The 25,350-nt window shown below is 40.9% G+C and overlaps 2 protein-coding genes and 1 long non-coding RNA gene across 10 annotated transcripts in view; 2 read left to right on the forward strand and 1 right to left on the reverse strand.

The window, feature by feature from the left end:
• The window catches only part of magixa (MAGI family member, X-linked a), a 62,118-nt gene extending 56,974 nt beyond the window's left edge, over positions 1 to 5,144 (reverse strand). For 4 of the 6 annotated variants that reach the window (XM_080295257.1, XM_080295258.1, XM_080295259.1 and 1 more), the window contains exon 1: positions 4,701 to 5,135. The gene's annotated coding sequence lies outside the window, so the exon portion shown is untranslated. Of the gene's footprint in view, positions 1 to 4,700 lie in introns of all 6 variants that reach the window. The other 2 variants (XM_026153460.2, XM_080295261.1) reach the window with 2 other exon arrangements.
• Positions 5,145 to 5,237: 93 nt separating this feature from the next.
• Positions 5,238 to 7,428, forward strand: LOC145423103 (uncharacterized). Of its 3 annotated transcripts, XR_013904212.1 has the most exons (4): positions 5,238 to 6,129; positions 6,736 to 6,888; positions 7,061 to 7,128; positions 7,282 to 7,428. It is a non-coding gene; the product is annotated as an uncharacterized LOC145423103 (long non-coding RNA). The 3 variants fall into 3 exon arrangements; XR_013904213.1 differs by lacking the exon at positions 5,238 to 6,129 and having other exon boundaries at positions 6,162 to 6,888; positions 7,061 to 7,174; XR_013904211.1 differs by lacking the exon at positions 5,238 to 6,129 and having other exon boundaries at positions 6,162 to 6,888.
• Positions 7,429 to 16,375: 8,947 nt separating this feature from the next.
• cacna1fb (calcium channel, voltage-dependent, L type, alpha 1F subunit) overlaps positions 16,376 to 25,350 on the forward strand; it is a 46,586-nt gene continuing 37,611 nt past the window's right edge. The window contains exon 1 of the mRNA XM_026153617.2: positions 16,376 to 17,119. Within this exon, the coding sequence (XP_026009402.2) occupies positions 17,098 to 17,119 (22 nt within the window). The 5' untranslated portion in view covers positions 16,376 to 17,097. The remainder of the gene's footprint in view (positions 17,120 to 25,350) is intronic.

The following is a 25,350-nucleotide window of genomic DNA, read 5'->3' on the forward strand; positions in this document are numbered from 1 at the left end:
GACGGTCTCTTGCATTTTATCACACTGAAGCCATGCTGCTTCTTTAAAAAAATGCACAGACACAACATCGGGCTGGTTTCTGGAACATAACAATGAGTTTAGTTGACTCAGATGGCCTCAACAGTCACCAGATCTCAGTCAAACAGACCATTTCAAAAGATGCTGCGCACAAATCTGCACCAGCTGCATGATTCTGTGACGTCAACATGGAGCTAAATCTTTGAGAAATGTTTCAAGCATCTGTTTAAAATTCTGCCTCTGAGAATTTCATGCAACTGCAAAAGATTTGCCTTTCTCACCAAGTTTCTCCAGCTCCACCCTCTCAGCACAAACAAAAGGAACAGTTTAAAAAAAAAGATTGATATTGTTAAAAAGCAAGACAGGAACTCTGGGGCAAAGTCTAGAGTTGTTCCTAATTAAGTGGCATCATTAAGAGGTTCCTGTCCATCAACATATTTGTGTGTGACCCGGTCGAAACCGAGGCACAGTGATGAAGATCAAACATTTAAACCTTGACAACAACTTCAGCTTGAATCCACAAATCCATGTTTATAATGAGCTGCACGAAAATATCTCCAGTCTTCATCCTGCTGTGAAAGACAGGAAGCACGACACATGCTAGCTCAATCAATCGATCAATTTCTCATCAGATATGGTTCCCAAGTGTTTCTAAAAACAGACGAGCACAGAGGAAAACATTGAGAAAAGGTTTACTGAGGATACAGGTGTTCCTATTGAGAAGCCTCATCAGCTCCTGAAGGCTAGAAAGGAATATACCTCTGACGTACGTCACGTCTTTTACTAAAGTGCATATAAAAAGGCTGCTGAGACTTTTCAGAGTCCTTTTCAGAGGCTAAAAATCCCTGAACCAGCTCTATAAGCCATTTTCACACATGCACTGTAGCCCTGAAGTCTTCTAGACATCATCTGATGGAGGTGAAAATGAGAACAAAAAGGCCTGATGCAGTTGGATTGGACATTAAAGACTCTTTTACCTGCCAGGTCCCCATTGCACCAATGTAACAGCAGCAGCAGGTAATAGTCCGCTGCACTGAACGAGCATCATGTCTGCTTCCTTATGTGTGATTTACACAGGCAGCTTCCTCGTTTAAACCATACACAGCATTTCCATCCGAATCAGAATAGTTCCCCCTGTTTTCTACATATTAAAAAAGATCAAATGTCGAACATTGTTCTAGAATAACACTCTGGACACGGCCATGTGACGTCATGTGTGCAAAAGACTTCAGAAACAGGCATTAATTAAACATGTGAGGCTGAGAGAATGCTTCAAGAGACACTTGAAAACCTCGGCTCTCAAACAAACAGGACAGAGATGGTCGCCAGTGTCCCCGAACGGTAGTGGAGGGTGGTGTGGGGGTGGGCAGGGGGGGGGTCTATATAATCTTTATTTTTAGTAACGTTTTTCATTTTTATTTTTCAGGCTCGGCTTCATTTATTAGTCATCCATTCTCACATGCCCATTTCAAAAAACAAACATCAGATATGCATAATGCAACATAGTGCCAAAAACAAAATTACTTCCACTTCATGTAAGACATAAAAGCCGATTTCTTTGTCTCCGTGACGGCGGCTGGAGCAAAGCCATGTTGATCTGCTGGGCTATAAACCTTCCTTCATAACGGGAAAAAGTGAAACTCGCCCTGCCAGAGGTGTAAGTTGTAAAATAAAAATCACACCAGCTGTAACTGTCATCTGTACGCTGGGTTAAGCTTGGCTGATCTGAATGGGTGAACTCCTGTTAAAACAAAAGCCCATGTGTATATATATATATATATATATATATATATATATATATATATACATATATTAGGGGTGCAACGATACTCGTATCGATATTGAACCGTTCGATACAGTGCTTTCGGTTCGGTACGCATATGTATTGAACAATACAAATTTTGTAATTTATTTTATCAACTTTCCTTCTGACGATGCTGTCTGTGTTGAGCGCTCTGTGAATCTGCGTTCGACTACGCCGCCTAGGCTGCACTGTCGAGCGCAGATCCACTGAGCGTTCAACACAGACAGCATTGCCAGAAGGAAGAGCGCAGGGCAAGCTAGCGAGACAGAAGTTAAGCTCTCCTTTTATTTATTTTGGTTTTCATGTGACGTATGACCCTGAAGGTAAGCGCGTCAAGGACTAAAGTAAAACAGTATGTTGGATGTGCCACGCAATGCTCAATTACATGGGTGGGAACTAGTGTGCTAGCGCAGTTAGCTCGTTAACGTGTTGGCCGTCTAGCCCCATGCAGGGGTAGCTCGTTAACGGAGATTTGCCGTGTTGTGGCGTTAACGTCATTTCAACGAGATTAACGCTGACAGGACTAGGCGTCACCCGTCACTATGGCAACATAAACAAAACATAACTGTACAAACAGAACCCCGAACAGCCCTGACCCGCTACAATATGCTGCTGAGAATATAGCCCAGAAGAAGTGTATAGTATAGCTTTTATTTTGGGAAGAGCCATTTCTCTGTAATAAACTCTCTTTTCCAAAGATGAGTGATTCCTCAATCAGATTTATTTTTTTAATTACTTTTGTTTCAGCAACATTAAATTTAAAAACTGTACTTTTGAGTTAAAATATATATTTATAAGTTTAATAAATGACAAATTAAAAAGGCATGAACATTTTTTTGTATCGAAAAAATATCGAACCGTGACACCAAAGTATCGAACCGAACCGAACCGTGAATTTTGTGTATCGTTGCACCCCTAACACACACACACATATATATATATATATATATATATATATATACACACATGGGCTTTTGTTTTAACCTTTATCTTTACTATTTTGTTTTATTTTGATCTATAAAGTTTATGATCCGCATGTTTGATTTGGCCTAAATATTATGCCGGATGCGCTTCCCGACACCCTGTCCATTTACCCGGGCTTGGGAGTGACATTTTCATTAGTTTCCCATATTTTTGTGTTTTTTCATTACCTTGAGCTGATCTATAATCGCATGTTTGATAAAGTGTAGGGATAAGTGATCCAACCGTATATTTGGACTGGATGTCAGTTTGATCTGTTCATTCATTCTTAACAGTTCAACACAAAACACAAACTAATCAAATTCAGTAGGAAAATGTCACTCAGCCTTCCTCTGTGCACATGAACCACGCATTATCTGATTGCAAAGACAGATAATGAGACAATCACGCATGCATGCTCGCGCCTGCATCCACCTCAAACTTAACCTGAACATGCATGTCTTTGGACTGTGGGAGGGGCTGAATTGACGGGTGGATGCAGGCAGAGTAACCCTGATTAATATTGTTTCACTTTCAGTCGCATCGGGTCAGGTGTCTGTGAGGAATGAACACGGTGAAAGCAGGTAAGGGAGACACCTGTACATACAGTAAAGACTCTCACACTGAGCTGAAATCAAAGCAACGCAAATAAATTATGTCAACAACGGGAATACATCTTTAATTTTATTTTACAAAGCAAAGTTTAAATCCAGCCTAAAAAGCACCACATGATGATCGTGGATGAAAATGCGTTGGTATCTGCATCTGTGATCGATTCATTAATACCATTAACCCTACATTTAAGTCCAGTTTTGTTATTTTCCAGCACCAAACCTCAGGCCCTCCACACTGTGACCCCACAGAAAAACGCTGGAGCACACTTTTCTTCTTGGACCAGAGCGCGAGCACTGAAAATGGAAAAGAGCTGACTGATGGCAGTTTTATCCAGTGTGGAGACATTTCCATTCTGCGCAGTTTGAAACGTTTAACTGCTTCTCTGTTTAGCTGCTCCTTCAGCAGAGTGTCCTAGAGCTGGCTGCCAGATACACCCCCCACTTTACCCCCTTTTATCACTCTTCATCAGAACAGCTCAGATTAAAAGCATCCTCACAGCTCTGCAGCATCCAGCAACACTCCACGCATTACATACATAAACACACCATCACCCACAATCTGATACTACAACCAGCTCCTCCTCCCTGACAACACACCCTGTCCTCTCCACTACAATGATAACAAAACCCAAAACGTTATTTTCCCTCAGGTCTCCTCCTAATCTCTCCATCCTTGGCAGTAAATCAGCTTCAGGTTAAAACACCTTCTGCAGTGTGGAGTGTTTTACACAACAACTCCTCCTCCTCCTCCTTAATGTACTCTTCATCACCCCACTGTACCCCTCTCCTCCTGTATGTATACACCTCTTCCTCTTACTCCTGCTGCCATTCATGACAAACGGTCAGAGCAGACAAAGAGCGGCTTCTATAGCGCAGACCCAGCTGCTTGTCACCATGTAAACACACACACACACACACAGTGTCACCCGTCCACTCACACTGATCCCAAACCAGCTGTTACTTTACACTCGCAGTTCTGATTTTACACAGTGCCACACACACACACACACACACACACACACACACACACACACACACACACACACACATAAAGACGTGGTGCTGATGGAGGATGCGACCGACAGCCCGCTGCCCCTGAGCCCGGACAGTAGGCTGCATGGGTCGGCTGTGGATCTGCTGACAGCGCCGTTTGTACCTGCAAGAGGAACAAAATGAAAAAAACAGAAACCGCTCCGACAAACCGGGTTTCTCGGTCAAAACGGCCGAGCGCACACATGCACGCGCGCGCCCCGGAGCCGAGCAAATAAAAGCCAAACCGGGACCCCCCTCTGCTGTTCCGTTACCTTCATAATTCCTGCCGAGTCCCCCTCCGGTTCTCCGCTCCGGTTTAAATCCTCTCCGGGCTTTTAGCGTATTGATCGCTCCCTCGGTGCTGCTGCCGCTGCTGCTGCTGCGTGCATGCGCGAGGAGCGTGCGCGCCGAGAGAGAGAGAGTGAGTGAGAGAGAGAGGGGGGGGCGTGTGCACGATCTCCACTGCAGGTAAAAATGCAAAGCGCTGAAAGGTGGAAGACCACACACACACTGTTACACAGAAACACTGAGCGCAACGTACACGTGTCTTTCTGTATGACTGAGTGTGTGTGCGTGTGTGATGCCCGCAGGTAACTGTGCAGCAGCAGCAGCAGCACCAGCTTAATGGGGCTTTTACTACACTGTGAAAGCAATGACAAGTTAATGTCTCTCTACCGCCCTCCCTCTCTCTCCTCACACACAGCGGAAAGAGGGTCTGATGATAATGTGTAAGGGGTGGTGGTGGGGGGGGGGAGCTCCACCTTCAGAGGGAGGAGTCTGCGTGATGTGTGGGGGGTGTGGTTGGGGCAATAGGCTGACATCAGCGAGTGTGAGTATCTGTGTGTATTGTTAATGTGTGTGTGTGTGTGTGTGTGTGTGCTCTTGTGTTCGTGATATTGTGAGGACATCAGTTTGCGTACTCACGTTGTGGGGACTCGGCTCCCTCTGGGGGACAAAACCAAAACCTCATTATGTAATTCATCACATTTCAGTACTCACACTGGGTTTGAGGTTACAGGAACATGACTCTGTGTGTGTGTGTGTGTGTGTGTGTGTGTGTGTGTGTGTGTGTGTGTGTGTGTGTGTGTGTGTGTGTGTGTGTGTGAGCCATAGCTATAAACTGATAGTTCTGTGCAACACTGCAGGGGCCCGACTATGCCCACAGGGTTCAAATGCTTAACAGGCAGTTTATCCTCGCCATTGTCGTCCTTGCGAACAGAGGCTCGCGCCAAAAATGACATCACAACTGCTTGTCGTGCACCTCTATTAACCTGCCACATGCAGTGCAGCATCGGCCTCTGTGTGTATTTTCAGCTATATGAGCACGGGAGGACAGAGATTCAGAGACGTTACAGAGGAAGATACAACAGCTGGAGAAAACGAAATGCACTGCTGTGAACTTTGGAAAAACTCTTTGTTTCCTTTTTCAAATTCTCCTTTTCCTTTTTTCTGCATTTAGTGGAAGGTTTCAGCTCTAGGAGTATAAATGGTTGTGGATTATGTTGATGACAGAAACAGATACAAAGAGATGTAAAACAACAAAAACGACTCACAAGTTGACACAAAGTGACGCATACTTCACAAAGTTTATTCATCACAGCAATGTTAAGTAAGGACCTCAGTTCAAAGCTTGGCTCTTCTGGTGTGCTTGCTGCAGGTTGCTCCTCCACTTTTGACTGCAGAGTTCCTGATGTCCTTCAGGTCTGTAGATACGTCTTCATGCTAAAGAGAAATAAAAAAGATCCTCACACAGAGAAACACCGGACAACACATAGTTTCAAACTCTGCCTTTAGTAAAACATACACCTTGTGTATGTTTTATCCATTCATCCATCCATCTTGTATCGCATATGAGGGTCTGGATTTATTGCTTATAATTAGAGGTGTTTTATTTTGTAATTCCTCTTCTTTTGTTCTGTTTCTTGCCAGTTTTCTTCCTCTCCTGCTCTCTATCAGTCACTTGCTCACCTGAGTGGATATGTGGTTAACTGGCTGAGTAGGTTTTACATCTGTCCATCTGTTTGTTCCTGGGTTATTTGTTATTTGTTTCCTGTTGTTTCTTTTTTATTTTCTAAGTACTGATTTTTGACTCAGGCCAAGGCAACATGTATTACTCCTATGTGAGTCTCTGATTGGATAATATTGTCACTGGTCATGGTCACTGTGATCCATCATCCGTGATTAAGTGCGCTCGAAACGTCACATTTACTACTAGATGCAATAAACGAGGAAACTAGATTTCTGTAGTGTGTAAATGGTTAATTCTCTTCGTTGTCTGTATTTGTATGACCTTTGAAATGTCCTCAGACTCCTGCGTCTTGACTCCAACCGACACCCTGGTTTATGACAATGATCAGTCCAGAGAATGGACTCAGCAGACTCAGACCTATTCAACACTCCCTCGCTCTCAGAGAGGCTCAGCTGGGCAGCTACAACACATCTCTGGACAGCTATTTCGAGGTGTGTTCAGTTCTTCAGTTTCCCAGTCTGTCCGTTCTCCACCTGTCATGGTCCTCCAGTCTTCCCCTGCTGACTCCGTCTTTCTGTCGTTCTCTCCTCTTTGATGCTCTCTCTCTCTGTCTGTGTATATGAAAGCATGTTTGTGAACAATTAAAACACCTTTGTGTTTCAGGGGCGGGGTCTCTTCTGGATTCCTGCACTTTGGTCCTGCACACCTGAAAGTGATGAACTCACCTGTTGGTAATCACCTGATTCTCTGGCTACGAAAGACCAAGTCAGACCTTGAGTTGGTGCCTGATTGTTGAACTATCACTATCACTGCTTCCTTCAACATGTGTGTTTGCGCTGTTTCACTCCATTAACATTGCTTACATTTCTTTCTCTTCTCTGCAGAAACCTGGAGGTGGATCCGAGAGAGATTGTTGTGGAGAAAGGAAACTCTGGATTAACCTGTTGGAGCTTTGAACTTCGCTACTTGGAAACCCTTTCTGTCTCAAGTCTAGTCTCTGACTTTCTTGTAAATAAACCTATTCAACTTTTGTTCAGAGTCCTGTGTCGTGAGTCCAACACAAACCCTAGTTTATGACAGAGACACCCAGAAGACCAAAGTAAAAGAACATACACCAGCCAGCACATTGACAGTTTTCCTGTCATCTCCTTACCACTGCAAACTCATCACTTCACTACTCTACTCCCACTTATGAACATGATGCTTTTGAACTCCCACTTCAGTTTTCGAGTCATCCACAAGCTCGGAGAGAGCAATCTGGCTGAGACTCCTCATGACCTCAGACTTGCAGGAGAGTGTGCTGCTCATTCTGACCAAAATAAAAGAATAAATCTGCAGTCAGATTCCTCACCGCTGCGAGCGAGTGTAAAACTTACTATTATATCTGCTAAACATCACATAATGTCTTTACATGTCTTTAAAAGAAGGAGACTTCAGCATTTTTAAAATAAATGAAAATGTGTAATTTAAATTAACATTGGACGCATTCAAAGTGAAAATGATCATCTCTCTCTCTTGTGGTGGTGTTATGTGTTCTCATACTCTAAATATATAAATATGAATCGCATAAAGTTTTATTACTATTATGTTTTCAGTCTTATCGAGTGGGTGGATGGGACTCTACCCTGTCTGTGGTCTCTGTGGTGATTTACAGGTGGATACGCTAATAAATAGCTCTTTGTTTCTGCGGTATGAGCTCTCCTGGGAAACACACACACAGACACACACACACACTGTTTGTATTTCAGTGCGGTGGTATGTTTGCAAGAACTACTGCAGTCCCAGGTCCTTGACCCTGAACCTGCGCCTGACTCTAAATTGAATCTTAAAACTGGTCTAAATCCTCAAAATTAAGACTGTAAGCAAAGTCCCCAAAAGGTTTTAAACTTGTGCTGGTCCTCACAAAGACAGGCATACAGGCACGTGCACACACACACTCTCTCTCTCTCTCTCTGGTCCATTACTGTCTCTGTACTGTCATATGAGACCTAATGAGCACTTCATCATTTGTAGTGTGTGTTCCTGTACATTTATCTGTGTAAGGAGGAACTGAAGCTTCAGATCTTGACAGTGACGTCTGAAGACATTCTGCACAACAAATATCAAGATCCGAGTGAGGGAATATCCCATTTAGAAATAAAACTCCTAAATTCAAAATCTTACACGGCTTCAAAGCCAGCTTATGTTCCTTCAGCTGCTCATAGAGTCACACCTATTCAATCTGAAACTGTCGGTGCATTAATCTGCCGAAGCATGACACGCTTATATGAGAAAAACAAGTTGGCCTCTTTTTCCTCATTAATGAGCACATTAACTTAGATTTCCGAGAAAACTTTTCCTTAAAAAACAAATCTGCTGCATTTTTCTATTAATGAGATATTTTAAAATCCTAAACGAGTCTCACTTCAGAGCTCGATTTGCCTTCCCTGCTTACTTTAATCCATGTTTTAAAAAATAGTTTGGGTCTGAAACACTGAGATACTTGCAGGTTTGAGCAATAATATTGTTGGAGGGTTCAGCTAATTAGCAGCAGACGCTGTAGGCCCTCCTCCATGCTGGACTTTGGGGTCTCATTAAGTCAGAAAAACAGCGTTTTTTTGTGTGTTCATGAAAGGGTTGCTCAGAACTTCTGTTCTGTTTTATTGCTTTAGATGGACTATATCTCATTATCTCAGGAAAACAAGTCTCTATGTTTTTGTTTTTTTACCCCCTCAATAAATGCGTTATGCTCCTCTACTAATTACAGTTGTGTTTTCAAGGTTGTTTCAGCCTGGTTATTGTATAAAGCAGCACCAATCCACTGATCTATGGTCCTTACTAACTTTCGGAGCCTGTCCACAGAAAATGGACATTTTCCAGGAGAGTTTTCATTTACTGGCTTTATAAGGCAGGAATTTGTCCACAAACATCACTTTTGTTTCATCACCCATCTAAATCAATAAATCCAGGTGTTCCAATCACTTCCATGACCACTGGTGTATAATCAAGCACCCAGGCATGCAGACTGCTTCTACAAACATTTGTGAAGGAACGTGTCACCCTCAGGAGCTCAATGAATTCCAGCGTGGTCCTGAGATAGGATGCCACCTGTGCAACGAGTCACTAAATATTCCACAGTCAGCTGTTAGTGATGTTATAACAAAGTGGAGGCAACTTTAAATGACAGTAACTCAGCCATGAAGTGGTAGGACATGTAAAATCACAGAATGGGGTCAGCAGGTCTGAGCTCTATGAGCAAGCACTTTGGCAACAGTGGGAAGGAAAAACTCCCTTTTAACAGGAAGAAACCTCCAGCAGAACCAGGCTGACGGGGGGGAGGGGCCATCTGCTGCGACCGGTTGGGCCAGTGGTTCCCAAAGTGGGGGGCACACACAGCCATTGCAGTAGGGGGCGGTATGAATAAAAGAAAAAGAAATAAAAAAGAATGCTTGGACACTGCTAGCATAATGGACAGGTTTCTTGACAGCGTTCCCAAAAAAATGCAAAGCAGAGGTTGAAACATTGCCAAATATGCTTCCAAGCCAAAGACTAGAACATATGATGAAGCATATCTTGCCTTTGGCTTCACCTGCACAACAGCTGTCGTGCCAAGGGTAGGTCTCCCTGACAGAATTATTTCCCCCTGCGTTGGGATTGATTGATTTTTAGTTCACAAACACTTCTTATAAAGACTAACACTCCTGAAACTTTGGAGGTTTAAGCTCTTTATACAGTAAAGGTACAGGAGGATAAAAATCATTATCAGGAAAAATGTGCTTGGTTTGTTAAAATAATCTCATGTGAGAATAATACGACTACAGCACAAAGTTGATTACAGAGCGCAAACTGTACACCGGTTTAGTGGGTGAGCCGGTGACCGTAGGGCCAGGGTGCAGGAGGACCGAGTTCGAGTCTGAACTGCAGCCTCTCTGCATGTCTTCCTCTCTCTCTGCTTTACTGTCTCTATGAAAAAAGGCCCAAAATAATAATTTTTAAAAAGCACACACCTTCAAACACAGGTGTATGCACGCACCTCAAGTCTGTCATTGCAAAGGTTGACAGACTCCACTGGAAGACTTTTTATTTAAAACTCTCGAGAGAGAGGAAAACAATCACACAGAAAACCCCACGAGTCTTCTAGGATCTAACGTCGTCTTCCTGCTCTGTAATTTTCCTCGCCTTCTCCTCCTCCTTTCTACTAATACCTCGTTTGTATCTCATCTGCATCTTCCTTCTCTTTTCTTTTCTCTAGACTATTTTCTTTCTTCTACCCTATTTTCCATCTTCTTTGTAGTCTACACTGGTTGTGATGCCGTTTTAATCCAGCAGGAGGCAGCAAAGATCAGTTTTTAATACAAAAGATGATGTCATCATCCATATGGATTATGGGGAAAAAATTGAGACAGCAGGATTTATTGTGATACTGTAATACTTTAGACTGCAGATGGTTTGCCTGACTATTAATACCTTTGTTTCTGGCATGAGTTACTTTTATGACGTTGACGTTCATAACTTTTGCTTTTGGTTGTTTCTGTGTTTCATTTTTATTTTTATTGTCTTTACTTTTGTCTCTCTGCCTGTGTATGTGCTGCATCTCTGGGCTGTTTTTCAATCGCTCCCTGCAGGTCCTGCTCTGACCACTTGGTCTTGCAGAAACTTATGTGTGCAACATACATACTTATAATAAGGACGTTCAACATACACACAACCAGGACCAAAGACATGGAGACGCATATCCAATGCATAAGAATAAAACAGTGTCACAACAAATGAAAAAAAAAAAGATAAAAGTAGAATAAAAATAATGATAAAAAGCCCCGAAGTGGATATTGGTCATTAAGGCGATGGTTTGCAGTAGGAATAGACGAAGTCTCGAGTCTTTCGGTTCTCCTTACAGCTACTCTAAAACAACAGCCAGAGGGTAAAGAGTCAAAGTCACTGTGGACTGGGTGGCTAAAAGTAATAACAGAATGAGCCTTTAACAGCTCATGGTTGTTAAAAGTGCCCAAAAGCCCGTCTTGCCAACATCCTGAGATTTTGCTGGCAGGTTTTACCAGAAGTCACAATCCATTTTTGTTGTTTAGAGTCCTATTACCAAACCAGGCAAAGATACAAAAGGAAAAAACTGATTCAATAAAACTTCTGTAAAATAAAGATGACTTTTCAGAAAGTTCTCATCTTACTTAAAAATCATTCTTTGCTGAACTTTTGCATCAGCATGAGGTTTAAAATACAGAAATCCAGTTAAACCCGATGTTCTGGATGGATGAGTAACAATAAATAAATAAATAAACGACTGGACTGATGTTAAACTTTTTTCCTTTCTTTTTCTTTCTTTGTTTTTTAGACCAGGGTGTTTAGTTCTGCTATAAAGGTGCATATGGAAGCCAGCCTCAAGTGGACATAAGAGGAACTGCAATCATTTTTGAAACTTCCATGTTGACTTCTTTCAGACCTCTGGAGAGTGGCACCTGACTGTCACATGCTTTCTACCTGGAAACTGATCTTTAGCTCCAGCTGCTACGCATTCAGTAAAGTGATGGGTTTTATTTAAAACAGGCTGGAAACACAAAAATCTAATTTTTTTTAACACTTTTTGGTTTGACTTGGAAAAGAAGATTATGCATGAACCAAAGGATTGATTTTAACAGTAAATATCCGAAATGCTTTCAGGATTGAGTTCAGACTGTTTTTTTTATTCTGTCCTTTATTTAGAGAGAAACAACAAACGAGTGAAACGAGAGAAAGAGGTAAATCCTCTCTGAGTCCAGCAGCAGCAGCACCGAGGATTATAAGGGGCTTAATATAGAAGCTTAGGGACACACACACACACACACACACACACACACACACACACACACGCTGCCCTGCATCCTCTCATCTCTGATCTGATGGGGACATAGCTTCTGTCCATCCATCCATCTGTAGTCTCGATCACAAGTATGTGGACGGTGCCATGTTTTTTTCTGTTTCAGCTCATCCAGGCTGAGGCAACATTAAAGTCTGAGCAGGTTTCCATTAGTGTACAAAGAATATTTGGAGACACAGACCTTGAGGTTATGGTGAAAGTGAGACATAAAGAAAGCTTATCGGACACAGTGACTCAAGTCTAAAAGGCAATTTCTCCATACAGGCTGAACTTAAACTCGATCCTGCCTTGAACTTTTTCTTTTCAACACGTTCTCACTCCCTAAGCCTAATATTTTACGCTAGGTGACAAATCGTCAACTTTTTTACGCTTTCGGGTACCCAACACTTCCTAAGTAGAACACATGAGAACCGTTTGGACTCAATCTACACATGTTCGTTCATTTTCTTAAAATCGCTTTGGAAAACACTATTTTACATCATTTAACTGCTGGTTCAGGTTAGCAATAACGTTAGGGTTAGGGATAAGGTTTGGTTTAGGGCTGGAACACATGGCTGGGACGTCCGCGGGACCGTCATTCCACTGGAATTCAGCCATAACCTGGCGCAGACCGTAACAACGCGGAAGGTCACCTTTGCGTTCATCAGGAACGCCGCGGGACGTGACAAAACGTCGGTATACTACGCCCCGGGAGTGAGAACGATATAGACAAATTCCTAGGAAGAACATGTCGACTTTTTATGTGAGAAATCAGCTTAGACTATGAGTTATTCAGAGACTTGTTCAGAGTACGAGTATTACCCTCCAGGACAGTGAAACAAACTGCTACCAGCTCTAATTTCTCCCAGCTTCTATTGCACTTTTAAATAAAGAGTCCGTTTAAAAGGACACATTGTTGTGCACTTGAACGTTTGCTTTATGGGAAACATAAACATAATTAATTATTTATTTAATTTATTGTTATTTTTTATTATTTTAATGCAGCTATGTGTATGCCTGTTTGTTCAGGACAAATTTCCCATGTGGGACAGTGAAATGTATTCCTATCTTATTATTTTTTTCCCTCTGAGCACATTGTAGGATCCTGAAGCTACAAGGGCATCCTGAGAGAACCCAGAGTCACCAGAGTAACAGATGCTGTTAAGTGTTAAAACTGAAGAATGATATTTATTGAATGGTATTCTGGAGGTTATCCACTATGAAAACCATCTTGCCTCAGTAGGACACAGCAGAGAGTTTTCCTGTGCACTGAAAGTCTGCTGGCATGACAGCTGCTGCACCCAAAGATTAGATTGTGTATTTACTGAATATTGTCCTGAAACTCTTCGAAAGTTTTCTAGGACTTTTTCCAGAGCTTTTGGTAGAGGCACTCTGCATCCTTCTCTGTATACTCTGAACTCATTCTCTGCCGCTGTTAGTCTCCTCTGAGGCCTTTCCCAAACCGCAGCCTCAATTCATGCTGACGCCACCTGTCGCTAAATACTGTCAAACCTCAATGAGGATGTGGTCTCAGCTAGTGCAATGTACAGTTTGCCATCTTTGTACTGTTAATGTTTGTCTCCTGAACTGAATTTAAACCACTAAAACTAAACAATGTTCATTAAAACTGCATCTTTACACAGAAATCTTACCTCCACTGTCAGCTTCTTACATGCAGCTTGCCCCAAACACCCTCTGCATCAGGGTTACTGGTGAAAACCCAGCTGATTGTTTTATAAAAGCAAAAGAAATTATTTCCTTGTAAACTGTAATCACTGCTAGTCATGAAACAAAATGCAAACGAAATGTTTCCAAAAATGTGAGAACTATTTGTAAAATGTCACTGAAAACAGAAACATTTAACTGACAGCAGAACAAATACAACATATCAGCATATCAAATCTGAAACCAAGACCACTGTTGATAAATAAGCAAATAAATACTCATTTTAAATTTAATGCCAGGAATAAAACACAAACTAACTGTATCACTTCTTATTTTTTAAATAACTCTGTTGATTTTGTGGAAAAAAGTTTTGAAAGAAAAATGTTTCCCCGTTCCTCCCCCATAGGATCCAAGCTGCTTTATTCATTTTTATTTCATAACACTTCAAATATTTTCAGTGGGGTGAAAGGTGTGGGCTGCAGGAGGCCAGTTGTGCCTTCACAGATATGAAAGCCACCCGCGCCATGTGCACGTGGATTCTGATAATAATGTGTCTCCTCTTCATCGCAGGTTTCAGTCATTTCCAAAAATGATTTCAGTTATTTCCGATTGGCTTGTTTTCACATTAATGATTTTTTTCTTTGCATTGTATAGTTTTAATCTGCACTTGTGAATGCAGGAATGAACTGTTTGCTCACAGTGATTTTCACATCTGCTCCTGAGAACATGCAGATATTTCCAAAGCAGTCTGTCTTTAAAGACCACCAGCAGTTAATATTAGTCTGCAGTCTTGTCCCAGGTGTATAAAGATTTCTCTGAATTCTCTGAATCTTTAATGATATTATTTACGTTACATGATGAAATCTCCAGATTCTTAATTTCTTTACCTAGTGGCCCACGTAGTAATCTATAGAGCTTTAAACCTCTTCCCATCTTTAACCGTGACAGAGCCTCTCTGCCGTTTTTATAACCTTAAACCTTAAACCTGATTAAGTTTCAGGGTTTGGAAGATGCTCGGTCATGTGTTTTATTGGCAGCCCTGCCCTCTCTTTTTGTAGAGACTTTATGCTAGCATCAAATTCAAAATGTTAACGTTAAAAATAAAAATACTCCTTTTAACATTTGATATGTTGTATTTGTGCAATTTTAGTTAAATGTTGGGCTTTTTATGTTTTACACTTTTAAGCTTTTAGAGAAATTGGATCATTTTAATTGTGAAAATGATTTTCACAATTAAAATATCTGAGCGCTCAAAGCCCAAGTAAAACTTGCCACATTCACCCATTCATACAAGCACTTCCTCCTATGGTTAAGTGCTTTACTCATTCACACTCTGAGAAACTCTGTGTTAGTATCCTGCCCAAGCATATTTCCGATGAGTAGATGTCCTCCACCAGGGCTGGACTGGGACAAAAAATCAGCCCGGGCATTTTGACTAGAGACCGGCCCAGCAGGTATTATAGGAAAAAACCATAAAGCCTTTGAATGAAAAGAAACGCTGTTGTGACAGTGATGTACAGTCTTGCTGGTATATGTATGATTTCTATACATTTTACATCAGATAAAAACTTTGGTTGTAAGATTCAGATAATTATTTATTAAAAGCGAGACATTTTAAAATGAGAATAAAAAGAAAAGTACTTCTTTGTGCCCCCCTTTCCCTGTTAATGCCCTACCTGCCCCCTGGCAACACTTTGCTAGAGCCGCCCCTGCACAGTTACCAGCTGTCAGCTACCTAAAAAAGGATCCTGGTTTTATTTGTCTCTCAGAAACAGTTCATAACTTCCCTTCAACTCATTCATGTCACCTAAAAGGTAAACCTGTTTCTCCATCACAGCTCTGATGATCCAGTAAGGACATCTCCTGGTTTCATCTTCATGTTTCCCTCTCACCAGATAACCAAACTGACATCATGACCAGCAGCTTTACAGCTGTGGCTCCAGCAAACATCAGCTGATCCTAGAAATTAATATTAAATACATTCTAACAACAGCTGATCAACCTTAAACGTGCTGCTGTTGTTTAAGGCGACATCCGCTGGTTTCCTCTTTCTGGCGCAAAGTGGGCGATAAACAAGAGAGAAAAGCGGATCAGCTGATCATTGATCAGTTTCATGATTGAATGAGAGAAGAAGAGGCAGCTGACAGCATAAAGACAGAATAAATCCACCTTTGTGTCTTTTTTTCCATTCTAGCTGAAGTACGGCACAAACTGCCCACCTGGTGGCCGATGGCCAGTCGGCTATGTCCTCCACAAAATCTTCCATTTCCATTTTTTAGAGGACACCACTGATATAACGCTGCACTGAAACTGAAATTAAAATTGCATTTTTTTTAACGTTTCTGGTACAGGCTTGTTAAAAAGACATCGCTTCCAGCTTTTTAGTGATCCATTAAATAATAACGAAATAATAATTTGATCTTGTGGTCTAAAAATAAACTTTTATTGTTGGAACCCAAAGGGACAAACAGCCACGTTAAGGGTTAATAATAACACACACCTGCGCCCCACTGCAGGATTTTCGTTTAAAGAAAGAAAAATAAATAATGTATTTATTCGTCTCCTCTTTGACTCTGTGCAGGAACATAATCTGAAAAACTGACCTGTGATTTTAGTTCATGACTAATACTTTCTCCCAGAAAAGAAAAGGAAACAGAGGGATTACATTTGTGGTCTTGGGTTTTTACCTTCCTCAGAACATTTATCATTTTAATCAGTTCTGTGATAAAGGCTCCCGTCTCTGCGCCTTTAATTCGTCTCCATTTGCCCTCCCCTTTAACACCGATGTTTTTTCTGTTTAATCCCCAATTGGGAGAGAGAGGGAGGGAGAGAGAGGTAGAGAACCTCTGACAGACAGAGAGAGAGAGCGATGGGCAGATAGATGAAGAGAGTCAGATTAGTGAAGCGAAGCTTAAAAAGAAGCTGAATTCACCTCCTCGATCGCTGCATGTCTGGATTTATCCTTTTTTCTTCATACTTTTTAACTTCATTTGGAGGTTGATTAATTAATTAATTGATCGATGAATCGGAAAATTTAGCTGCATCAGAAGAAAGGTGGATTAATTTTCAGGTGCATTTGTCAGCGAAATGCGGATAAATTGTTGGTGACTTGGAATAAAGCAGCTGATGACGGAACCGGCAGGAAACTGATGAAAGCTCGGATCGACTGACGATGATCATCGGTGTGTGGCGCTGAGCATCAGCGAAGATGTACGAGGAGAACCACCGAAGTAAGCGCTCAGTGAACCTGTCAGTGGATCACTTGGTTAAAGTTCAGATTTCTGTGTTTCAGCTGGAGCCAGACTGGAACAGCTTTTCTGTATGAAGGTCACAGCTGTGTGATTAATCGACTACAGCTCATTTGGCTTTTATTTGTTCCCCGCAGAGTTATGGGAAATGCAGAAGTGATCTGAAACTAAAACTAAATTTTCTCTCCAAAGAAACTCACGAATAGAATTTTTAAATCTTCTAAATGGGCACATTTGATAACATAGAAATAAAAAGTTTGAACAAACAGCACAAGAGTAAATATGGGACGTGAAACATCTGGTCCAGTTTACCATCTGATTCCCTTCACATCACCTGAACTAATGGTTCCTATCATTATGTCCTGTTTCCCTACAGCCGTAAATCCTGTGTGTGAGTGTGTGTGTGTGATGCTGCAGTGTAGAGCAGAGATTCAAACCAATACGTGATCTTTGTGTTTCTTTTCTACTAACTTCAGCTTCATACAGCACATCTGTGCACACCTTAGAGATTTAGAAGCTGCTGTGATCATTTAGGTCACGTTGAAGGCACGAGGAGATCTTGAGCTTTGATATCTTCACTTTCTGGAGAACACGATCCTCACGCTAAATGTTTGTCCACGTTTTAATCTTTTGTGGTCATTTCACAGTTGTCGTGCTTTTACCTGTGGCCTTTATGTGCTTATTTTCAGTCTCTTTGTGCTTAATTAATTTCATTTCCTTTTATTGATTTTTCAACAGCAAGTTGTTTGCATCACAAGTTCTGGTCGCTCTGGGTGCCTGAACCTGAGTTTGTCAGTCAGGTGATGATGAAAGAAAACCAGATATACTGAATCATTTTTTCAGCCTCACAGTTTCTCTCTGATGAAATGAGATGAACTTGATCTCTGATCTAAAAAACAGATTTGCAGTAGAATCAACCTGTGGGTCTGCAGCTCTTTAAGGTCTGGTCTTTGTGTTTTTTTTACTGTGTCTGGTTTGTAATCCAGGCTCAGGAACCAGACAGAGTGCTTTTAATGCTTAACTTCAAAGGGGTGTTTTCTGCTTACTGTGTGGAACATCACTCATTGGGGAAACTGCGCTGTCCACTGAGGTGTAAAGAATATGTCATAGATGTGCCATGTGACTCGTGGTAGGAGGGGGAGGGGGGTTAGTGGAGAAGAAACTGGTCCTAGACTGCGGCATAGGGTGAAAAGCACTGTGCCCGTGGCCTTCTATGGCAAGTGCCAATCGGGCTCCACGGTGCCGGGCAGCAAGCACAAGGCCCACTGAAGGATGTTGGGCCCTCAGGCCACCCTCATGAAGTCTGTTTATGATTGTGTGGTCAGAAATGTTTACACCAGTGCTATCCTGGAGGTTATTTTTGTAGTTCTGGCAGCGCTCATCCTGTTCCTCCTTGCACAAAGAGCATTGTATGTGAATGTGTAGCTGTAGATGTTACTGTTATAAGTGCAGTGAATCGTGGAGGCAGAGGACCACCTCGTCGCTGTGGCCTGATCAGCTTTACTGGATTACAGTGATCTGTTCTGCTTGGATGCAGCCGTGCAGCATCTAAAGCTGTTGGATTGTGTTTATCGTTGTGCTTTATGTTGTGTTTCTGGATATGATGCAGTTGTGCATCTGTGTGGACACGCTAACAGTGGTCAAGTCTTCTTAACAAGGCAGGCCTCAGATCTCAGATATGGTAGCCCTGAAATCCAAAACATGGCAATTTAAAAAGGATGACTCTGCTTCATGTCATGTTGTGAAGTTTTATATATGCATATGTGCCACATTGAGCCCTAAAGAGTTGTCAGAGCCTCAGGTAAACATTGATCAGCTGGTCATCTCTGGAGTTACGCTGTTACCATGAAGGATGACTCTAATAGCTCTAACCTGGTGACATAATGCTCCATATAGAAAATAACACACATATGTGTGACTTGGAATCACCCATCTTCATCCAAACTGAGGACATCTAACATCCTAAAGCAGCACCTGTTTCTCTGTGCATGTGTTTCCTGCTTGTATGAGTCTGTTTCTGCTGCCTGCATTTGTAGCATGTCTCCTTTAATGTTTGGGCTTTTGCTTGTTTATGTTTTCTCCTCGGGGGCATCATATTATTAACACTCAGTAACAAACAGTCTCATTTGAGCTTGAGCTGATTTATTCACAAACATAATTTAGTTTTTGCAGGTAAACGTAAAGCAGCATAAAAACATAGCAGTGGGTCAAAGTAAATCTTTATTTTGACAGATTTTCAATCAGTGGATGCTCAGTAAAGTTACTCAGGTCTGCAATAGGATATTCCAATAAAGTTTAAATGGTTGAGGACACATGACAGTTAACAACCCATATGGAAAAGATATATATAAATCTTATAAAGTTTGTATCTGTCTTGAGTGAAACTTGTATGAAAAGCATACAAGAGTGAAAACAGATATAAGATCCCTTGAAAAATTATATAATGAAACTTGTATGTTTTGGATACTTACTAAAACAATATATGAAAGTAATGAGAAAGTGGCCACTTTCATGAGTGAATCATGTAAGTTTTTACTATTTCTTTTCCATATGGGAATGATCGATATCGTGTGTTTCTGAGACTGATGTTCTCCTCGAGGACCTTTTAGATCAATTAAAAAGATGTTAAAGTTGTTTTAAAAAGGTAATATCATTACCATATGAGTGCCCATTTAAGTAGCACATGAGGACTCTGCAGGGTGAGTTCTTACTTCACCTCCTGGCAAATAGCAAGAACTGTAATTATGTCTCTGTAAGGACCACTTTAGTCAAAATAAGGTTTTTATATCATCTGCAGCAATTTATATTCTGATGTATGGCGGTGTTCTAGAAATCATAAAGACAAGGACAGCAGTGGCATGAATAGAAGAGGCATTATTGACAGTGGATTCAACATGGAATATGTCAGAGGTAGTACGAATAGCCTGAAATGGAGGAAAGATTCAAAGAGATTCAAAGTTGTTTTTATTCACAAATGAACATAGATGCAAAGAGAGCTAACATCTTCTGAGCATCTCTCTTTATATAGAGAAATTGTCCTTTCTGAAAGAAGAATAAAAATCCAGCAGAAATATTGGCTTGAAGTGCTCTGCCAGCAGTGAATCGGACTGCAGGTCAATGAGTTCAAGGTGAACACCACTGGATGCATTTTCCTCTTTGCAAGTGCAAGGAATGAAATGATGTGCATTTCACTCTCAGCTGTTTTGAAGTCCATACATTGCTTTGAAAACTTACTGGCCTCATAACATTGATGAGTACCAGCTTAGGCAGTCACCTGATGTTGTGGTTTCTTTCACTGTCGACTGTTTCACTGGTGTGTGAGTGTGACTATGTTTTGGAGTTAAAGTGTGGCTGCAGCTCAGGAGGTAGACGGGTCATCTCCTGATTGGAAGGTTAGTGGTTCCATCCATGGATGTCTGCATGCCAGGTCTCCTTTGGGCAACATACTAACCCCAAGCTGTTCTCTAATGCATTCGCTGGAGTATGAATGTGTGTGAATGTTAGCCATGAAGAAAGTGAACGTGACATGTTGTATAAAGCACAGTGAGTGCTCCAGGAGAGTAGCAAAGCGCTATATAAGAAGGAGTCCATTTACCATGTGTAAATAGGCCTTTGCGTTGCAGTTTGCTATTTAGTCCTTTAATTAATCCAGACAGCAAATTCAAGATCTTCCTTTCTTCTCACAAATTTTTTGATTTTCTGCTTTCAGGTCCCAGACTATTTTTAGCACTTTGCCCAGGCTGAGCCACCTGTTATCTGTGTGCCTATGTCAGCGGTCCCCAACCCCCGGGCCTCGGACCGGTACTGGTCCGTGAGTCGTTTGGTACCGGGCCGCGAGAGTTGAGGCTCAGGTGTGAAATGTATAGTTTTCAGGGTTTTTATCGGTTTTCAGCGTTATTCTGTTAGCGTTTTTATCATTTACTCGGTTTTCCTGGGTCTTTTTACGTGTGTTATGAATAAATTTTCTTTTTTTCGGTACCGGTACTAGTTTTATTTTGTTGTATTTATCCGCGACACCTTAAAGGCCGGTCCGTGAAAATATTGTCGGGCATAAACTGGTCCGTGGCGCAAAAAAGGTTGGGGACCGCTGGTCTACGTCACCAGCATCAGTCTCATCCTCCTCCAAAAGTGCAACACACTGTCTGTGATTCAGTGTTCTTACCCTCAATTTTTCAATTCAACTAAACACATCAAAGTGCTAAAGGTAAAGACCATAATAGGCAATAGCAGAGAGAACACTCCAACAATCAGATGACTCCCTACGATCAAGCACCCTGATCCAAATCTTTTCCCCTGGAGCAAAAATATCAATTTCAGTTCTGAGTTCATTTTAGCCACTTTGTCTTGGTTCCCCTTCAAATCTCTCACATTTTAAGATATAATATTAGGACAGCCATTCACTGTAACATCTGCCAGTTTTCACCATACCAGCACCGCCATCAGTTTTAACCCTTAGCCTTATGGCTGATTTAGGGTAAGTGAAACCAGATAATTGAATGATATCCTGGCTATGTTGAGCTTACTTTGTAGCCCAGGGCACAGAAGGTTACCAGCATAGCTGATGTGGGCTGGTGTTGAGGTCAGCTGAGCTGTCACGATTGCTGGCTGAGCTTGGTTCTTCAAGAATTAACCATGAGCTCTGCATGAATGGATATGGTTACTGAACTCTCCACCTGCTCTGGATCTGTTTTTTACTCCATTAATGATGTTTTCAGTGTAAACAGTTATGAAAACAGGTGGGAACTGTAAAATTCTTCATTACTTTCTTCATAAAGTGTGCAGTCCGGACTGACGTAGGCGTTCCTGCACAATGAAAACCATTATATCTGCAGATGGAGGGATGCTACAGAACCTCAGATCTCTGTCAGGTCTGACCTCAGAGCTCAGGTGGGATGAAATTACTGGAGGTTGTGGCTTCCATCTTTTTAAGAGGGACTCAGTTTAATCCTCCTGATCCTGATATAGGAGGATCAGACTTTCTGCTCTCTGCTCACTGAATTAAGATGCTCTTCACGGACTTTCTGATAACGTCGTCATGGAAATTAGCATTTCCCATATAACTTCATCTGTTGCTGTGGCAGTAGAGTTAATCCCTCCTTTTGTTCTGAGCGCATGAAAGAAAGTTAATTTTAACACGACTTAAACCCCCAAGTAACCTTTAAGGCGAGTAGGCTGGTCCATCCTGATCCAGCTGGACTCTGAGACACTGACAGGAGTCTTTCAGTTGTTTTAGTTCAGCTGATTTGTTACTGATGGCTCCTTGATGTTGACCTGAAGGGTGCTATCTTTTCACATCCACCCTTGTCTGATTTCTCAGATGTCACTCTTTTTTTTTTTTTCTTCTGAAGGCTGAGAAATCCATGTTTTAATATCTCACCCTCAGGGCTTTATTTAAAAAAAGTTATTCGCAACAAATCTGTAAGTCCTTAAAAGTCTGTAACGCCCTGAAATCAGTTCCATCAAAAAGGATCCAAAAAGCTTTTCAAGCTCTGCAATTTAATCGCAACAATAGCATTCAGACTTGCTGTCATTTTTTTCCATTCCTCATTCATATAGTAGAAAGTATAGTGTATATATTATAGAACAAAAAGCCCAGAAAGACTAACAGAGTAAAGGTTACTATGGTCATGGTAAATCAAATGCATGAAATTAACTAAATTCATTATTATTATTTTTTTAATCTCAACAGCAGTGTGTTTTAAAATAACTAAGTGAAGTCTTTGCTTTAATGTTGCTAACAGGAGTACACAGGAGCATTTGTAAAAACTGAACAAAATATCTCTTCTATAACTTTTATTTTATTTAAGATAAATAGCTCCTATCTCAGCTTTGTTGATGTTGCTTATTTTGAAACATTTTAGCATAATTTCTAAGGAAATTAAACAAGAATGAATCTACTTTCACAATTAACACAGTTAAGCTTGTGTTTTGTAGGAGGAGATCTGAGCACTTGGATGATTTATCAGATAATAAACATTATAATATTCACTGGACTGACTAGAGAACTGAGCATGGCTGCTGCTGCAGAACTGTGTTTGTGAGCAGTGAAGAAGAAAAAACTGCTCCAACATTCACTAACTGAACTGATGACCTTCCAGCTGGACCAGGCTGGAGGGTAGCGTGACACACACTAACACACACACTCACACTGAGAATGGGCAGTGAAAAGTAGAAAGTTAACAAGGCGGATGGAGAGTTCTGTGCGAGCCGTGGAATGTACCACTACACCACACACACTCACACATGTTTGCGAAGACCATCATTAAAATAATGCCAACCTGAAACTCGTTCAGTTTTTTAAGAACGATTCTCATCTTCTCTATGAATTTACTTTAGAAAATGTATGTAAAAAATGTCCAGAATTTCAATAAATTCACATCATCCGTTGCCAAAAGATCCATTTAACTTTAAAAAAAATGTTTTGTACTATGTGAGGTCTTTACTATAAAACCAGGTCTGAACACTCAACCTTTTAACATCTGTCTAAAAGTAAGGACTGGCTACAGCGTCCTCACAAATATAAGTAAAATCGGATTGGTCCCCACAAAGACACAAGTACCTGAACACACACTCACTGTCCTCTCGATGATGCAAGCTGACTCGGGATAATTCGGGGATAATTGGATGGTTCTTGTTGTCCTGCGGGTGAAGCAGCTTCACCAGCTCTTCAATTGAGTCCTTTTATTTTCCTAAAACATAAAAACTTGTCATCATACGTTGATGCAGCTCAGAGCAGAATATGACCAAATGCATCGGTGAGAAGTTTTTCTAGTAACTACGCAGATCTGCTATAGGAATCAAAGGTCTCTACAGCGAAAATGCTTAACAGGACTTTTCTGAACTCTTGCAAAATAAAAACAAAAGCAAAGTGTAATAATACGAAGTAAACCACGATTCTGCTTTAAAATGTGTACAGCAGAAATGCTTCTTTACAGTATTGCAAGCAGGATGGCATCACCTGTTAATGAAATCAAAGGACTCGTACAGAAATTATCTGTCCATCATAAAATAGACCCGTCTTACACCTAACATCCTCTTTAACTCTGATGAGGACCATAATTCTCCTTTCTTCAGTGCACATTTCATATCAGGAACACTTTCCAGGTTTCCTTTACCATGTTACTAAGCTGGCATTTAATGAGCTTTTCAGATATTTTATAATTAGATAATGACTCTGTTAAACTATGTACAATAATACAAACAAAAACAACAACATTCAGATTCATATTTAGTGTTGTATTTCAGATCATATCAGTAGATATTTGGGATTCAGGTATTTGTTTTAGTTTGATATTGCAAAGCATCACTTGATAGCAATAGCTGGTGCTGCTGTCTTGAAGTGCATAATAGGACTAGTGTTAGAGTTGGCGCATATAATGACTTAGACCTCAGGGGGCTCATAAATAAACAGACCTTCTGTTTTATAGTTATTTTTTAAAGTTTATTAACAGGAATAAAAGCTGAGTTGAGAAACGTATTGTTTTGAAAAACTGTTTGTGTTGGGAAACTGAGTCGTATTATTTTTGCATGAAATTCTCAACACCGGTTAATTGATGGTTCTAGATGTTCTTGGTTGTGCTATGGTTGTTTGCTACCCAGCTGCCCAGTAAGCATTGGTCTAACGTTGGTTTTTGCTTGTTTTGACTTTGTTTTAAATTTGCTTTTGATCAGCAATTTTTGTAAATGTGTCCCTTTTGTCCTCTCTACCACTCCAACCACACTGGACAGCCTTTCTTTGTCTGGTGAGCACTGTCAATATGTCCTTTCACAGTCAATATAAATAATATCTCTGTGATATATACTTACAGTATACGCTGCCTCCGTACAGATTAAAGTAAGCCTTATGAGAAAATAATAAAATTGGGACTGAGATTAGTATATATTTTTTTCTTTTGTATAGAGGTTTTCCACCACACAGGCTCTATAAAAACAAACAACAAATAATAATATATTATTATACTATATTCTACAAAACCATAATAACAAATTACAATAATAACACAAATATTCATCTTCACCCACAAAATATAAGAAACATGTTTAGACAACGCTGCACAAATAAACTGTTTGATGCTTAATACGTGTGAGGGCGTTTTTTCCCACTGACCATGAAGGCATCCATCAGTCCCACTCTACTGGGAAATACAGGAACTCTAGGAAAGGACTAAATGGAGAGAGGTAGATCTGTGTGTGTGTGTCCTTGTTTTGCTATC

Source organism: Astatotilapia calliptera, chromosome 20 (assembly GCF_964374335.1).
Source record: "Astatotilapia calliptera chromosome 20, fAstCal68.1, whole genome shotgun sequence".
NCBI lineage: Eukaryota > Metazoa > Chordata > Actinopteri > Cichliformes > Cichlidae > Astatotilapia > Astatotilapia calliptera.